We start from the raw sequence: 14031 nt of genomic DNA on the forward strand, positions 1-14031 counted from the left end.
TTTTTGCTATCATTTTTTGCTATCATTAATTATCATCTTAATGGGGAGGGTGCAGCTCTGCTGGGGCAGAAAATGGCTAGAAGGTTGGAGGAGTGTTTAAACTAGGAATGGGGGGCGAGGGTATTCACTTTATAGAAGGGGAATGTAGTGCAGATAGTGACCAGGGCACAAGTAATGAAATTGGGGGTGGTACGGGGGGAAGGGTTAGGACAGTCAATACAGTAAGCAGGAATATAGGTACAGAGTCATACGTAACGTGCATGTACACTAATGCCCGAAGCCTCACAAATAAGGTGGAGGAATTAGAATTAATATTGTTGGAAGAAAATTATGATATAGTGGGGATATCAGAGACATGGCTGGATGAGAGCTATGACTGGGCTGTTAATTTACAGGGTTATAGCCTATTCAGGAATGACCGTACAAATAAGCGAGGGGGAGGTGTGTGTCTATATGTAAAATCATCCTTAAAACCCATCCTGCGTGACAACATATGTGAGGGTACTGAGAATGTAGAGTCCCTATGGGTGGAGATAAGGGGGGGGAGAGTGAATAATAAAATACTGATAGGGGTGTGTTATAAGACGCCGAATATTATGGAAGAGGTAGAGAATCTCCTCATAAAGCAAATTGATAAAGCAGCGAGTCTCGGAGAGGTAATTATTATGGGGGACTTTAACTATCCTGATATAAATTGGGGAACAGAAACTTGCAGTTCCAGCAAAGGAAATAGATTTTTGATAACAATGAAAGATAATTACCTTTCACAAATGGTACAGGACCCCACAAGAGGGGGAGCACTACTAGACCTTGTACTAACCAATAGGCCAGACCGCATATCAAATATACAAGTTGGGGGTTACTTGGGGAATAGTGATCACAAAATAATAAGTTTTCATGTATTCTTTAGTAAGATGTATAGTAGAGGGGCTACAAGGACACTAAACTTCAGGAAAGCAAATTTTAAACGGTTGAGAGATGATCTTAGTGCAATAAACTGGGATGATGTACTAAGTAATAAAAGTACACAAAGCAAATGGGAGACTTTTATGAGCATCCTGAATAGGGCTTGTGCAGAAAATATACCCTATGGGAACAAACATGCTAGAAATAGGAGGAAACCCCTATGGCTAAATAGAGCTGTAAGGGAAGCAATAAAAGAAAAACAGAAAGCCTTAAAAGAATTAAAGAGGGTAGGTAGTGATGAGGCATTATATAATTATAGAAAATTAAATAAAATATGTAAAAAGCAAATTAAGTTAGCTAAGTATGAGACAGAGAAACTCATTGCGAGAGAAAGTAAAAATAATCCTAAAATATTCTTTAACTACATAAACAGTAAAAAACTGAAAAGCGATAGTGTTGGCCCCCTTAAAAATAGTCTTGGTGAAATGGTGGAAGGGGATGAGGGTAAAGCCAACCTGCTGAATGACTTTTTTTCTACGGTTTTTATACAAGAAAATGCCATGGCAGATGACATGACCAGTGATGCCATAAATTCACCCTTGAATATTACCTGCTTAACCCAGCAGGAAGTACGCCGCCGCCTCGAAATCACTAAGGTTGACAAATCTCCGGGCCCGGATGGCATACACCCCAGAGTACTACAGGAATTGAGTTCTGTGATAGATAGACCATTATTTTTAATCTTCTCAGATTCCTTAATAACAGGGTCGGTACCGCAGGACTGGCGCATAGCAAATGTGGTGCCAATATTCAAAAAGGGGACAAAAACTGAGCCGGGAAATTATAGGCCGGTAAGTTTAACCTCTACGGTTGGTAAAATCCTTGAGGGTTTCTTGAGAGATGCTATACTGGAGTATCTCAAGAAAAATAACCTTATGACAGAGTATCAACATGGGTTTATGAGGGATCGATCCTGTCAAACTAATTTGATCAGCTTCTATGAAGAGGTAAGTTCAAGCCTGGACCAGGGAAATGCAGTGGATGTTGTGTATATGGACTTTTCAAAAGCTTTTGATACGGTGCCACACAAAAGGTTGGTACATAAAATGAGAATAATGGGGATAGGGGAAAATATGTGTAACTGGGTTAAAAACTGGCTCAGTGATAGGAAACAAAGGGTGGTTATTAATGGTACGTACTCGGACTGGGTCTCAGTTCATAGTGGGGTACCACAGGGGTCAGTATTGGGCCCGCTTCTTTTCAACATATTTATAAATGACCTTGTTGGGGGCATGCGGAGTAGAATTTCAATATTTGCAGATGATACTAAACTCTGCAGGGTAATCAATACAGAGGAGGATAATTTTATATTACAGGGAGATTTATGCAAATTGGAGGATTGGGCTGAGAAGTGGCAATTGAAGTTTAATGTAGATAAATGTAAGGTCATGCACTTGGGTAGAGGAAATAACATTTATGATTATGTACTTAATCGTAGAACACTGGGTAAAACAGACACAGAAAAAGACTTGGGTGTATGGGTGGATGGTAAACTTCACTTTAGTGGACAGTGTCAGGCAGCTGCTGCCAGGGCTAATAAAATAATGGGATGTATTAAAAGAGGTATAAGTGTTCATGAAAAAAATATAGTTCTACCTCTGTACAAGTCACTAGTGCGACCGCACTTAGAATACTGTGTACAATTCTGGTCACCGATATATAAGAAGGACATAGCTGAACTGGAGAGGGTGCAAAGAAGAGCGACCAAGATTATTAGAGGAATGGGGGGGCTGCAATACGAAGACAGGTTATTAAACTTGGGGTTATTTAGTCTGGAAAAACGAAGGCTTAGGGGAGATCTAATCACAATGTATAAATATATGAGGGGACAGTACAGAGACCTTTCCAAAGATCTTTTTACACCTAGGCCTGCGACTGGAACACGGGGGCATCCGCTACGTCTTGAGGAAAGAAGGTTTAATCATAATCACAGACGAGGATTCTTTACTGTACGAGCAGTGAGACTATGGAACTCTCTGCCACATGATGTTGTAATGAGTGATTCACTACTAACATTTAAGCAGAGCCTGGATGCCTTTCTTGAAAAATGTAATATTACCAGTTATGTATATTAGATTTTATGACAGGGTATTGATCCAGGGAACTAGTCTGATTGCCGGATGTGGACGAAGGAAGGAAATTTTTTCCCCATTGGAACTTGTTTGCCACATTGGGGTTTTTTGCCTTCCTCTGGATCAACATGTTAGGCTACGGGTTGAACTAGATGGACTTAGAGTCTCCCTTCAACCTTAAAAACTATGATACTATGATACTATGATATTATTAAATGACACTTAATTATTTAAATTTATTTTGGCTTCACATATTCTTTTTTTTTTAGGTTTATTTAGTTATTCTGGTGTTTTTCAGCCTTCTTATTTCACTGTTTTTTGAGATTATATTTACCCTAACAAATACTACTAACCTAAAGAGTTTGCACCTTTTTGATTGCTGCCTCTTTTGTTGATTATGTTAAACTACCTTCTAATTAATTCTTCTCCAACAGGTGGAGTTCAAAAAGAACAGGTTTCCATCATAGATTTTAAAAATATTGTCCCCAACACTAAACCTACTATCTACGTTACCCTCCAAGGTGAGCTTTGATTAGGTGGTTTTTTAATTATTTATCCATTTTGTATACAGAATGAATAACGATCTCTATTTTTTTTATTGCTTCTTTTCTTTGATCTTTTTTTATTGTCTTAATTTTTCACAATATCCAGGAAACCCAATTAGTGAAATGGTGGAGAAATCCACCGACGGGGTCAATCTGAACCACCTGATTGAGGCCCCTCAAGGATGCGGAGAGCAAGTCATGATGAGAATGACGGCTCCGCTGATAGCCACACATTACTTGGATGCTAGCAACCAATGGGATAGATTAGGACTACAGCGGAGGGAACAGGCAATCGAGTACATTAAGAGTGGTAAGTAGAGAAGAGCGGTGTTCGAATCGAACTGTTTGCCAATCTCATATTCGACCTGTTTTAGGCGATGTTTGGGTCATTTGACGAATGCGAACAATTAGCTTCAAGTTCAACAGTTCAAGGTTACGTTCAATAACGGTTCGATCACCAAAAGCGTAACTGGCTTTTCACAGTAATACTGTCATTCAATATTAATACGGTGGAACCTTGGTCAGCAAGAACAATCCGTTCTGGGACTGTGCTTGTTAACCAAGTTACTCGTTCAGCAAAGCAATATTTCCCATAGGAAATCATTGCAATGCAGATAATTCCTTCCACAACTTGTTATATGTCTCATCTTGGTTCCCTATTGTGCCATTCCACACAAGTACAAACACGTACAAACACACACAAACACAGATAAACATACACAAACATACACGCACACACATTATGCTCACCTTACCTTCCGTTCTATCGTCGGCCTTCTGGGACTTGCAGTTCGCCGGTACAAGATGTGTATCGGGTAACCATAGCGACCGATGCCGGAACTTCCGCTGCCAGAGTGCTGAAGACAAAGGCAGGAGCCGCTTGCCTCTGATTGGCCAGCACACTGCCCTTGAGTAGCGTCTGACAGAGGAAGTTCATCCCTCGTCACGATAATTACCCGATACACATAGTTCGACGCTACAGGACGTGTATCGGGTAACCATCGTGACGAGGGAGGAACTTCATCTGTCACACACTACTCAAAGGCAGCGCGCTGGCCAATAAGAGGCAAGCGGCTCCTGCCTTTGATGTCAGTGCTCTGTCAGTGGAAGCTCCGGGGACGCGATGGTTACCCGATACACATCTTGTACCGGCGAACTGCAAGTCTCAGGAGGCCGGTGATGGAACGGAAGGTAAGGTGAGCATAATATGTGTGCGTGCGTGTATGTTTGTGTATGTTTGTATGTGTTTGTGTTTGCCTGCCATTGTTTTCAATGGTGTTCGGAGGTGTTTGAAAGTGTTCGACGAACGTTCAACGAATACACCCGCCGTTCGACGAACCGAACTCGAACACTAGCGTGGTGGCTCATCTCTAGTGGTAAATATTATTGGTTCCAACAGTCCAGTCTGGACTGAAGCCTTCAATACAATTCTATCTCCATTGGTTCTCCCATCCTACATGGTCCATATTCATAAATGTATGTGTGGCGCCCTGGACAAGCCAGGGGCCACAGGTAACAACACACACACACCCCCACCCCCAGCAGTTCACAGCAGACATCCCCAGCGAGACCTGATTTCCTCCCTCTTGTTCAGACAGACACACCAGGTGGGCGGAGTCAGGCAGATGGAGACGCCCACCCAGGAGTCTAGCTAGTCTGAGGCAGGAAACAAGGCAGACAAGTCCAGGCAGAGGAAGAGAGAGGAGGTCTGCAGAGAGGCAGACGCAGACTGGGGCCTAGGTTGGAGCCTAGGTCCCTCGTGTAGCCAGTGAGGCAGACGTGTTATGATCCGGAACCATGGATGACCACCACAAATCATTGGCAAAAAGGTGACAAGAGCATTGGCAACTAATCTGGCCGCCATCCCCTTACTAACCATCACAACTAGAAGTAGCCGAGGGGTTAACTAACATCCTGTGCACCGCGAACCCAGCCGGAGAACTAACTATCCTAAAGGTAGGAAAGATGAATAAATCTCTGCCTCAGAAAATAGACAAGAATAGCAAGCCCCCCACATTCAAAGACTGCGGTGATATAGGAAAAACACAATACACAGGTAGATGACAGGATTAGCAAAAGGTGAGGCCCCCGCTGACTAAAATAGGAAAGGACAGGAAAGGGACTGATGGTGACCAGAGAAAAACCCTGCAAAATACCAACTTCCTGATAGTACAAAAAGGCCCTCAGATCGCTCGATCTGAACTCCGTCCTATACCAGGTGCCCTTGTCATACCAATGAACAGAAAACAAGAATTACAACAAATTCAACAAGCCACAAACACATGAACCCAAAGGAGCTATACTCCACACAGAACTGCAGGGAGTTCCTCAACAATCCACTGAGGGGGAAAATCCCTGGAAGGAAATAAACTGAAACCAACCACAAAAAATGACAAACCCAGATAAGCAAAAGAACCAGACAATAAATAAAGAGCAAGCACTTATCTGGAGTAGATGTGATGTAGAGCAGGATTAAGCAGGCTGAAAATACAAAGAACAACTGAAATCCGGCAACAGTCTGCAGTCAGACCAGGACTTAAATAAGCAGAGAGTTAGCAAAGGAAACACCCACTGCACAACACACCTGGTCTCTGTCCAAACCATTCCTGGCCACCAGAGGGAGCCTCCCAGCAGCCAAAACATAACTAACATTCACAACAGTACCCCCCCCTTGAGGAGGGGTCACCGAACCCTCACCCACGCCACCGGGTCGCTCGGGATGAGCATGATGGAAGGCGCGAACCAACCTGTCCGCATGAATGTCAGAAGCTACAACCCAAGAGTTATCCTCCTGCCCATAAACCTTCCATTTCACAAGGTACTGAAGCTGACGCCTACTGCGACGGGAATCCAGAGTTTTTTCAACCTCATACTCCAGATCCCCTTGTACCAAAACAGGGTCAGAAGGCGCTGCTGCAGGAACTGCCGGCTCCACATGTTTCTTCAACAAGGACTTATGGAAGACATTGTGAATCTTAAATGACGCAGGCAGAGTCAAACGGAAAGATACAGGGTTAATAATCTCCGAAATCTTATAAGGTCCAATAAATCTGGGCTTAAATTTAGGAGACGGAACTCTCATAGGAATATTTTTAGAGGACAACCACACCATGTCCCCTACTTTAAACCGGGGACCAACAGTCCGATGCCGATTGGCAAACTTTTGGGCAGTTTCTTGGGACTGAAACAATTTATCCACTACCTGCCCCCAAATCTGCTGCATTCTGTTGACCACCGAATCCACCCCCGGACAGTCAGACACCTCAAGCTGCCCTGAGAGGAACCTAGGGTGATACCCAAAATTGCAGAAAAAGGGGGACACAAACGTGGTAGAGCTAGCTCTATCGTTAAGGGCAAATTCAGCCAAAGGCAAAAACGAAGCCCAGTCATCCTGATCCGCAGAAACAAAACACCGTAAATAGGTCTCCAGGGTCTGGTTAGCCCTTTCAGTCTGACCGTTGGTCTGAGGATGAAACGCCGAGGAGAAAGACAACTGAACACCCAATTTGGAGCAAAAGATCCTCCAAAACCTGGATACAAACTGCACCCCTCTGTCAGAAACAATGTTTTCGGGAATACCATGCAAACGAACAACATGTTGGAAAAACAAAGGCACCAACTTTGATGAAGACGGCAACTTAGATAGGGGAACCAAGTGGACCATCTTGAAGAATCTGTCACAGATCACTCAAATCACAGTCATTTTCTGAGAGACGGGAAGCTCTGAAATAAAATCCATAGAGATGTGCGTCCAAGGTTTCTTAGGTACAGGCAAAGGCAATTATAGCCCACTAGAACGTGAACAACAAGGCTTGGACCTAGAACAAATTCCACACGACTGCACAAAACGACGGACATCTCGGGACAGGGAAGGCCACCAAAAAGAGCGTCTCACAAGATCCCGAGTACCAAAAATGCCAGGATGACCCGCCAAAACAGAGCAATGAACCTCAGAGACAACTCGGTCTCTCCATTGGTCTGGGGCAAACAGTTTCCCTGTAGGACATCTCTCAGGTTTATCCCCCTGAAATTCCGCCAGTGCCAACCGCAGATCAGGCGAAATAGCCGAGAAAACTACACCATCATTCAGGATAGTAGACGGTTCGACAACCTCCAAAGAGTCAGTGCAGAAACTCCTGGAAAGGGCATCGGCCTTAACATTCTTGGTGCCCGGCAAAAAAGAGACCACAAAATTAAACCGGGTAAAAAACAAAGCCCACCTGGCCTGCCGAGGGTTCAACCTCTTAGCCGATTCCAGATAGATGAGATTCTTGTGGTCCATAAGCACCACAACTTGATGCCTAGCCCCCATCAACCAATGCCTCCACTCTTCAAATGCCCACTTCATAGCCAATAATTCCCAGTTCCCCACATCATAATTCCGTTCAGAAGGAGCAAACTTCCGAGAGAAAAAGGCACAGGGCTTAAGTTTACCCGATGTAGCGTCTTGTTGAGACAGAACAGCACCTGCTCCGATCTCTGAGGCATCGATCTCAACTTGAAATGGGCGAGACACATCAGGTTGCTGCAGAACTGGGGCAGAAGTGAATCGCCTTTTAAGCTCCTGGAAGGCCACAATAGCCTCAGGGGTCCAATGCTCAGCATCAGCTCCCTTCTTTGTCAAATCTGTCAGAGGTTTGACAATGGCAGAAAAATTGGCTATAAATTTACGGTAAAAATTAGCAAACCCCAAAAACCGCTGCAGGGATTTTAGAGAAGTCGGTTGCACACAGTCGTAAATAGCCTGAACCTTAACCGGGTCCATTTCGATAGCGGAGGGAGACAGGATGAAGCCCAAAAAGGAAATCCTTTACACCCCAAAGAGGCACTTTGACCCCTTAACGTACAGTGCATTATCCTTAAGTATCTGAAAAACATCCCGTACTTGCCCAACATGAGAGTCCCAATCATCAGAAAAAATCAAGATGTCATCCAAATACACAATCAAAAATTTACCAATAAGGTCCCGAAAAATAACATTCATGAAGGCCTGGGAGACGGAGGGTGCATTAGTGAGCCCAAAAGGCATCACTAGGTACTCAAAATGCCCCTCAGGAGTATTAAAAGCCGTCTTCCATTCATCACCCTCCTTAATACGGATGAGATTATACGCACCCTTGAGATCCAGTTTCGTAAACCATTTGGCACTCTGCACTCTAGACAATCGATCAGACATCAGAGGCAAAGGGTACTGATATTTGACCGTAATTTTATTAAGAAGACGGTAATCAATACAAGGCCTCAACGAACCATCTTTCTTAGCAACAAAGAAGAAGCCAGCACCCAAAGGAGAAGATGAGGGCCGAATATGCCCCTTCTCCAATGATTCCCTGATGTATGACCGCATGGCATCATGTTCGGGCACAGACAAGTTGAAAATCCGCCCCTTGGGAAATTTACAACCGGGCACCAACTCAATGGCACAGTCACAGTCCCGGTGTGGGGGCAGAGAATCAGATTCCTGGTCATTAAATACATCACAGGAATCAGACAAGAAAGCCGGAACATCAACTGCCTGAGCAGACGTAGACGACACGGAAAGGTCCTGATGCAAACCTTGACAACCCCAACTAACTACCGATAAGGATCTCCAGTCAAGAACCGGATTATGGGTCTGCAACCACGGAAATCCCAGTACCAAGGTATCCTGTAGATTATGCAATACTAAAAATGTACAAGTTTCCTGATGCGCTGGTGCAACTCTCATAGGCACCTGGGTCCAAAATTGGGGTTGATGTTCTGCCAAAGGGGTAGCATCAATGCCCCTTAAAGGAATAGGAGTTTGCAAAGGAACCATGGGAAAACCACAATCCCTAGCAAACCCAAAATCCATCAAATTGAGCGCTGCCCCTGAGTCCACAAAGGCAAATGCAGAAAAGGAAGACAATGAGCAAATCAATGTGACAGACAAAAGAAACTTTGGTTGGTTGCAAAGAACCCACAGTAACAGAAGTAGCCAATCTCCTTTCACGTTTAGGGCAGACAGAGATGTTATGAGAAGTGTCTCCACAATAGAAGCACAGTCTATTCTTCCGTCTTAACCCCTGCCGACTAGCATTAGAAAGGACCCTATCACACTCCATAGGCTCCAAAGGCTGTTCCACAGGCACAAAACCAGCAGGTATCTTCCTGCGTTCACGTAAACGCCTATCAATCTGAATGGCCAAGGTCATAGAGGCATCAAGACCAGAAGGGACGGGAAATCCTACCATTACATCCTTCACAGCATCCGCAATACCCTTGCGAAAAAGAGCCGCAAGCGCATCATCATTCCATTTGGTAAGGACCGCCCACTTACGAAATTTCTGACAAAACGTTTCTGCAGAATCCAAACCCTGAGTTAAGGACAACAAGACCTTTTCTGCTTGGTCCACAATATTGGGTTCGTCATATAATAATCCCAAGGCCTGAAAAAAGGAGTCCACATCATTGAGAATCGGATCGTCAGACGCTAAAGAGAAGGCCCAGTCCTGAGGGTCACCACGCAGTAAGGAGATAAAAATCTTAACCTGCTGTACGGGATTCCCTGAGGACTTAGGGCGCAGGTCAAAAAATAATTTACAATTATTTTTGAAGCTCAAAAATCTCGACCTATCTCCCGAAAAAAATTCAGGAACAGGAATCTTAGCCTCTGCAAGGGGAGGCTGTGCAAGAAAAGACTCTATACGATGAACCTTAGCATCAAGATGAGCAACACGATCACCCAATTCATCCATGCTAGACAAAAGAAATCTTCCACAGAACCCAAAGAAGAAGAGGAAAAATACCAAAAAAAAAAAAAAATGTTTTCTCAGCAGCTTTTTTTTTTTTTTTCCCTTCTTTTCCCTCTTAAGAGTACCCTTTAAATTTGTTGGCCGGATGTACTGTTATGATCCGGAACCATGGAAGACCACCACAAATAATTGGCAAAAAGGTGACAAGAGCATTGGCAACTAATCTGGCTGCCATCCCCTTACTAACCATCACAACTAGAAGTAGCCGAGGGGTGAACTAACATCCTGTGCACCGCGAACCCAGCCGGAGAACTAACTATCCTAAAGGACGGAAAGATGAAAAACTCTCTGCCTCAGAAAATAGACAAGAATAGCAAGCCCCCCACATTCAAAGACTGCGGTGATATAGGAAAAACACAATACACAGGTAGATGACAGGATTAGCAAAAGGTGAGGCCCCCGCTGACTAAAATAGGAAAGGACAGGAAAGGGACTGATGGTGGCCAGAGAAAAACCCTGCAAAATACCAACTTCCTGATAGTACAAAAAGGCCCTCAGATCGCACGATCTGAACTCCGTCCTACACCAGGTGCCTTTGTCATACCAATGAACAGAAAACAAGAATTATAACAAATTCAACAAGCCACAAACACATGGACCCAAAGGAGCTATACTCCACACAGAACTGCTGGGAGTTCCTCAATAATCCACTGAGGGGGAAAATCCCTGGAAGGAAATAAACTGAAACCAACCACAACAAATGACAAACCCAGATAAGCAAAAGAACCAGACAATAAATAAAGAGCAAGCACTTATCTGGAGTAGATGTGGTATAGAGCAGGATTAAGCAGGCTTGAGATACAAAGAACAACTGACATCTGGCAACAGCCTGCAATCAGACCAGGATTTAAATAAGCAGAGAGTTAGCAAAGGAAACACCCACTGCACAACACACCTGGTCCAAGTCCAAACCATTCTTGGCCACCAGAGGGAGCCTCCCAGCAGCCAAAACATAACTAACATTCACAACACAGACGGTAGTGGCCGTCTGCGGGAGTCGGGAAGACAGTCTTGGTGGAACCGTAGGTAGCCGGGGCTGGGCGGTGGCCCACCGGTACCGAACCGGGGAGCCAGCTGGAAACCGGAGCGCAGGAAGAGCGTACACGAAGGTGCAGGAAAGGACTTACACTACCAACCTGGGGTCAGGGGAAAAACACCACAGCCGCCTGTGGGACCCGTCCATCCAGCCGTTTGTTTGAACAGAGACTCCGTGTAAATTACTGGCTGAGTGAGTACCACCGTGCCGTGCGGCACAGCGCTGCCCCCGCGACCCTACACCTCACCAGGCCCCGTAACCCGCCTGCATCCCTACCCCTCACCGGGCCCCGGGACAACCAACCCCCCTACCCACGGAGGGGAAAAACAACATCCAAGCTGCTCCCTGTCACCGCTCCCGGGATCCCCGTCCAGAGCAGCGGTGGTGTCACAACCTCACCACAACCGTGGGTGGCGTCACGGACAATATCCCTAAACCAAACCACCCCCTTTTCACTCACGGGTGAGGAGCGCCGCTCGAGTCCCCGGGATCCGGCCCACCGCTCGAGCCACCACCAAGCAGCAGCAGCAGCAGCCGGACCCGAGCAGTGGGTGAGCGCAGCGTCCCCTCCTCCGCCCGCGACATATGTATCCAGTTAAAGGATCACATTCATGTAGAGTTAAAGGGAATCCATCACCTCATCTAAAAGCAGCAAAATGTAGGGGCAGGAACCCTGATTCCAGTGAGTGCAGCAGCTGTGATGCAATTACTGTTTTCTCTGCTGCAGATCTAGCAGAGCTCTGACTAAAACCCCGCCCACACCACTGATTGGCTGGTTTCCATGTACACTGTGCATAGGCAGAAAGCTGACAATCAGTGGTGGGGTTGTGATTACACAGAGCAGTGGTATTATATGGCTGGAGCCAACTGATAATCTCCTGCACATAAAACATTGATTTTATTGAAAAAAAACCCAAAACAATCAGTCCGGTAAGAGACACATCCCTGGAATCAGTGTCTTAGCCCATACATCACTCTGCTATCAGATTGCAAAGCACAAACCTGCTGACAGTTTCCCTTTAACTTCTATGTCCAGTTTTTTAAACTTTTCCTTTTGAACAGTAAAATCTTAAAGGTAAATCCTGTAGATAATGAATGTTGCTTTCTTAAGTCCATGCAGTCAAAAGACACACCAAATTAATCTCAACCCCACCCCCATTATATTGTAAATTTGGTGTTTGTTGCTAAATATGAGATACTTTTGTCTTACTAACACAAGATCTCATTTAATTAACTTTACACCAATAATTTAAACATGAAAGTTAGGTAACTCATTAATTTTTTAAATGTGATCGGTGCAAAAAATGTCTTAAAGGGAACCTGTTATGTCCCGAAATGCTAGTAACCTGCAGATATAGGGTTAATCTGCAAGCTAATAGTGTTATGATGCTCTCTGAAAACATGGGAGAAAATTAACTTCATTCCTCAGAATGCTGGTGGCTTTCAGTCATTGAGGCGTGATTGTGTGGTTACAATCAGCAATCCCAGCATTGTGTGCAGCGACTGTCAGCATGCCACAGCTCTTTTACTGACAGCTTGTATCCGTGCATCTTTGCAGAGGGAAGTATCAATCAAATTGCAGGGGTCTGCGTACAGCTGCCACTCACTCAGTGGTGACTGTGGCCACTCTGGACACATCTGTAAGACTGAAAGCCAGTGACTGCCTGGAGGAATAAACTTAATGTTCTCCTTGTAAATACACTTCCAGTACAGATAGTATTATAATGCTATTACTATGCCAATTAACCATATAAATATATATTTAATGGCCTTCAGCTTGATCTTACGCCATGGCAACTTGATGGATGAACACTGTGTAGGAATATTAATCTTGTGAAAGCCTAGATCAGTCCACCAGGGTCTTCTCTGCCATTTTCTTGATTGTATCATTCCATTGGGTTGCTGGTCTTCCTCTCCACCTTGTTCCTTCTATTCTTCCGACTATGATGTCCTTTGTATGAGGTAGGCAAGTAATAGTTTGGAGATCCTTGCATCGAGCGACATGTTTGGCTTGATTTGGCCTAAATTAAATTTGTTTGTTCTTCTTGCCATCTATGGTATTAATAAAATCCTTCTCCAGCACCATATTTCGAAGGTGCTGATTCTTCTTCTGTCTTGTTCCTTTTTCGTCGTGGTTTCATATCCATACGTTACTACAGAATAGACCAGACTATGTATGAGCCGAGACCAGACTATGTACGAGCCATGTGTTCATCACCAGTGAAATGTTCCTTGATTTGAGAACCTTGTCCAAGGACTTCACTATTGATTTGCCCATAGCTATTCTCCTATTGGCTTCCGGTGTCGTCGCTGCATCTTGAGTGATTATTGATCCGAATAGGTTGAAGTCTTTTACAACTTGCAGTTCATCGTCGTCCATGTAATGAGTCCTGACAGTGGTCAATATCTTTGTCTTCTTTGTATTGAGGAGCCCAATGTTCGAGCTTTCCATCTTATATGCGGTTTGTAAGACACACCCCCATTTCCCCCCCAGTTTTGGGGGAAAAAAAGTGCGTCTTACACACTGGAAAATACAGTATTTTTTAATTAAAGATTTGTCTGTGAGCCAGATGCAGCCACCAAAAGAACCACATCTGACTCGCGAGCCATAGGTTCCCAACCCCTGACCTAGACTCAGG

General features: G+C 44.6%; 1 protein-coding gene across 1 annotated transcript in view; it reads left to right on the forward strand.

Moving 5' to 3' along the window:
* The window catches only part of LOC142302077 (complement C3-like), a 339126-nt gene that overhangs the window by 208044 nt on the left and 117051 nt on the right, over positions 1-14031 (forward strand). The window contains exons 23-24 of the mRNA XM_075343156.1: positions 3473-3559; positions 3690-3893. Coding sequence (XP_075199271.1) covers positions 3473-3559; positions 3690-3893 — 291 coding nt within the window. The remainder of the gene's footprint in view (positions 1-3472; positions 3560-3689; positions 3894-14031) is intronic.

This window comes from Anomaloglossus baeobatrachus, chromosome 4 (genome assembly GCF_048569485.1).
Source record: "Anomaloglossus baeobatrachus isolate aAnoBae1 chromosome 4, aAnoBae1.hap1, whole genome shotgun sequence".
In the NCBI taxonomy this organism is placed as follows: Eukaryota; Metazoa; Chordata; class Amphibia; order Anura; family Aromobatidae; genus Anomaloglossus; species Anomaloglossus baeobatrachus.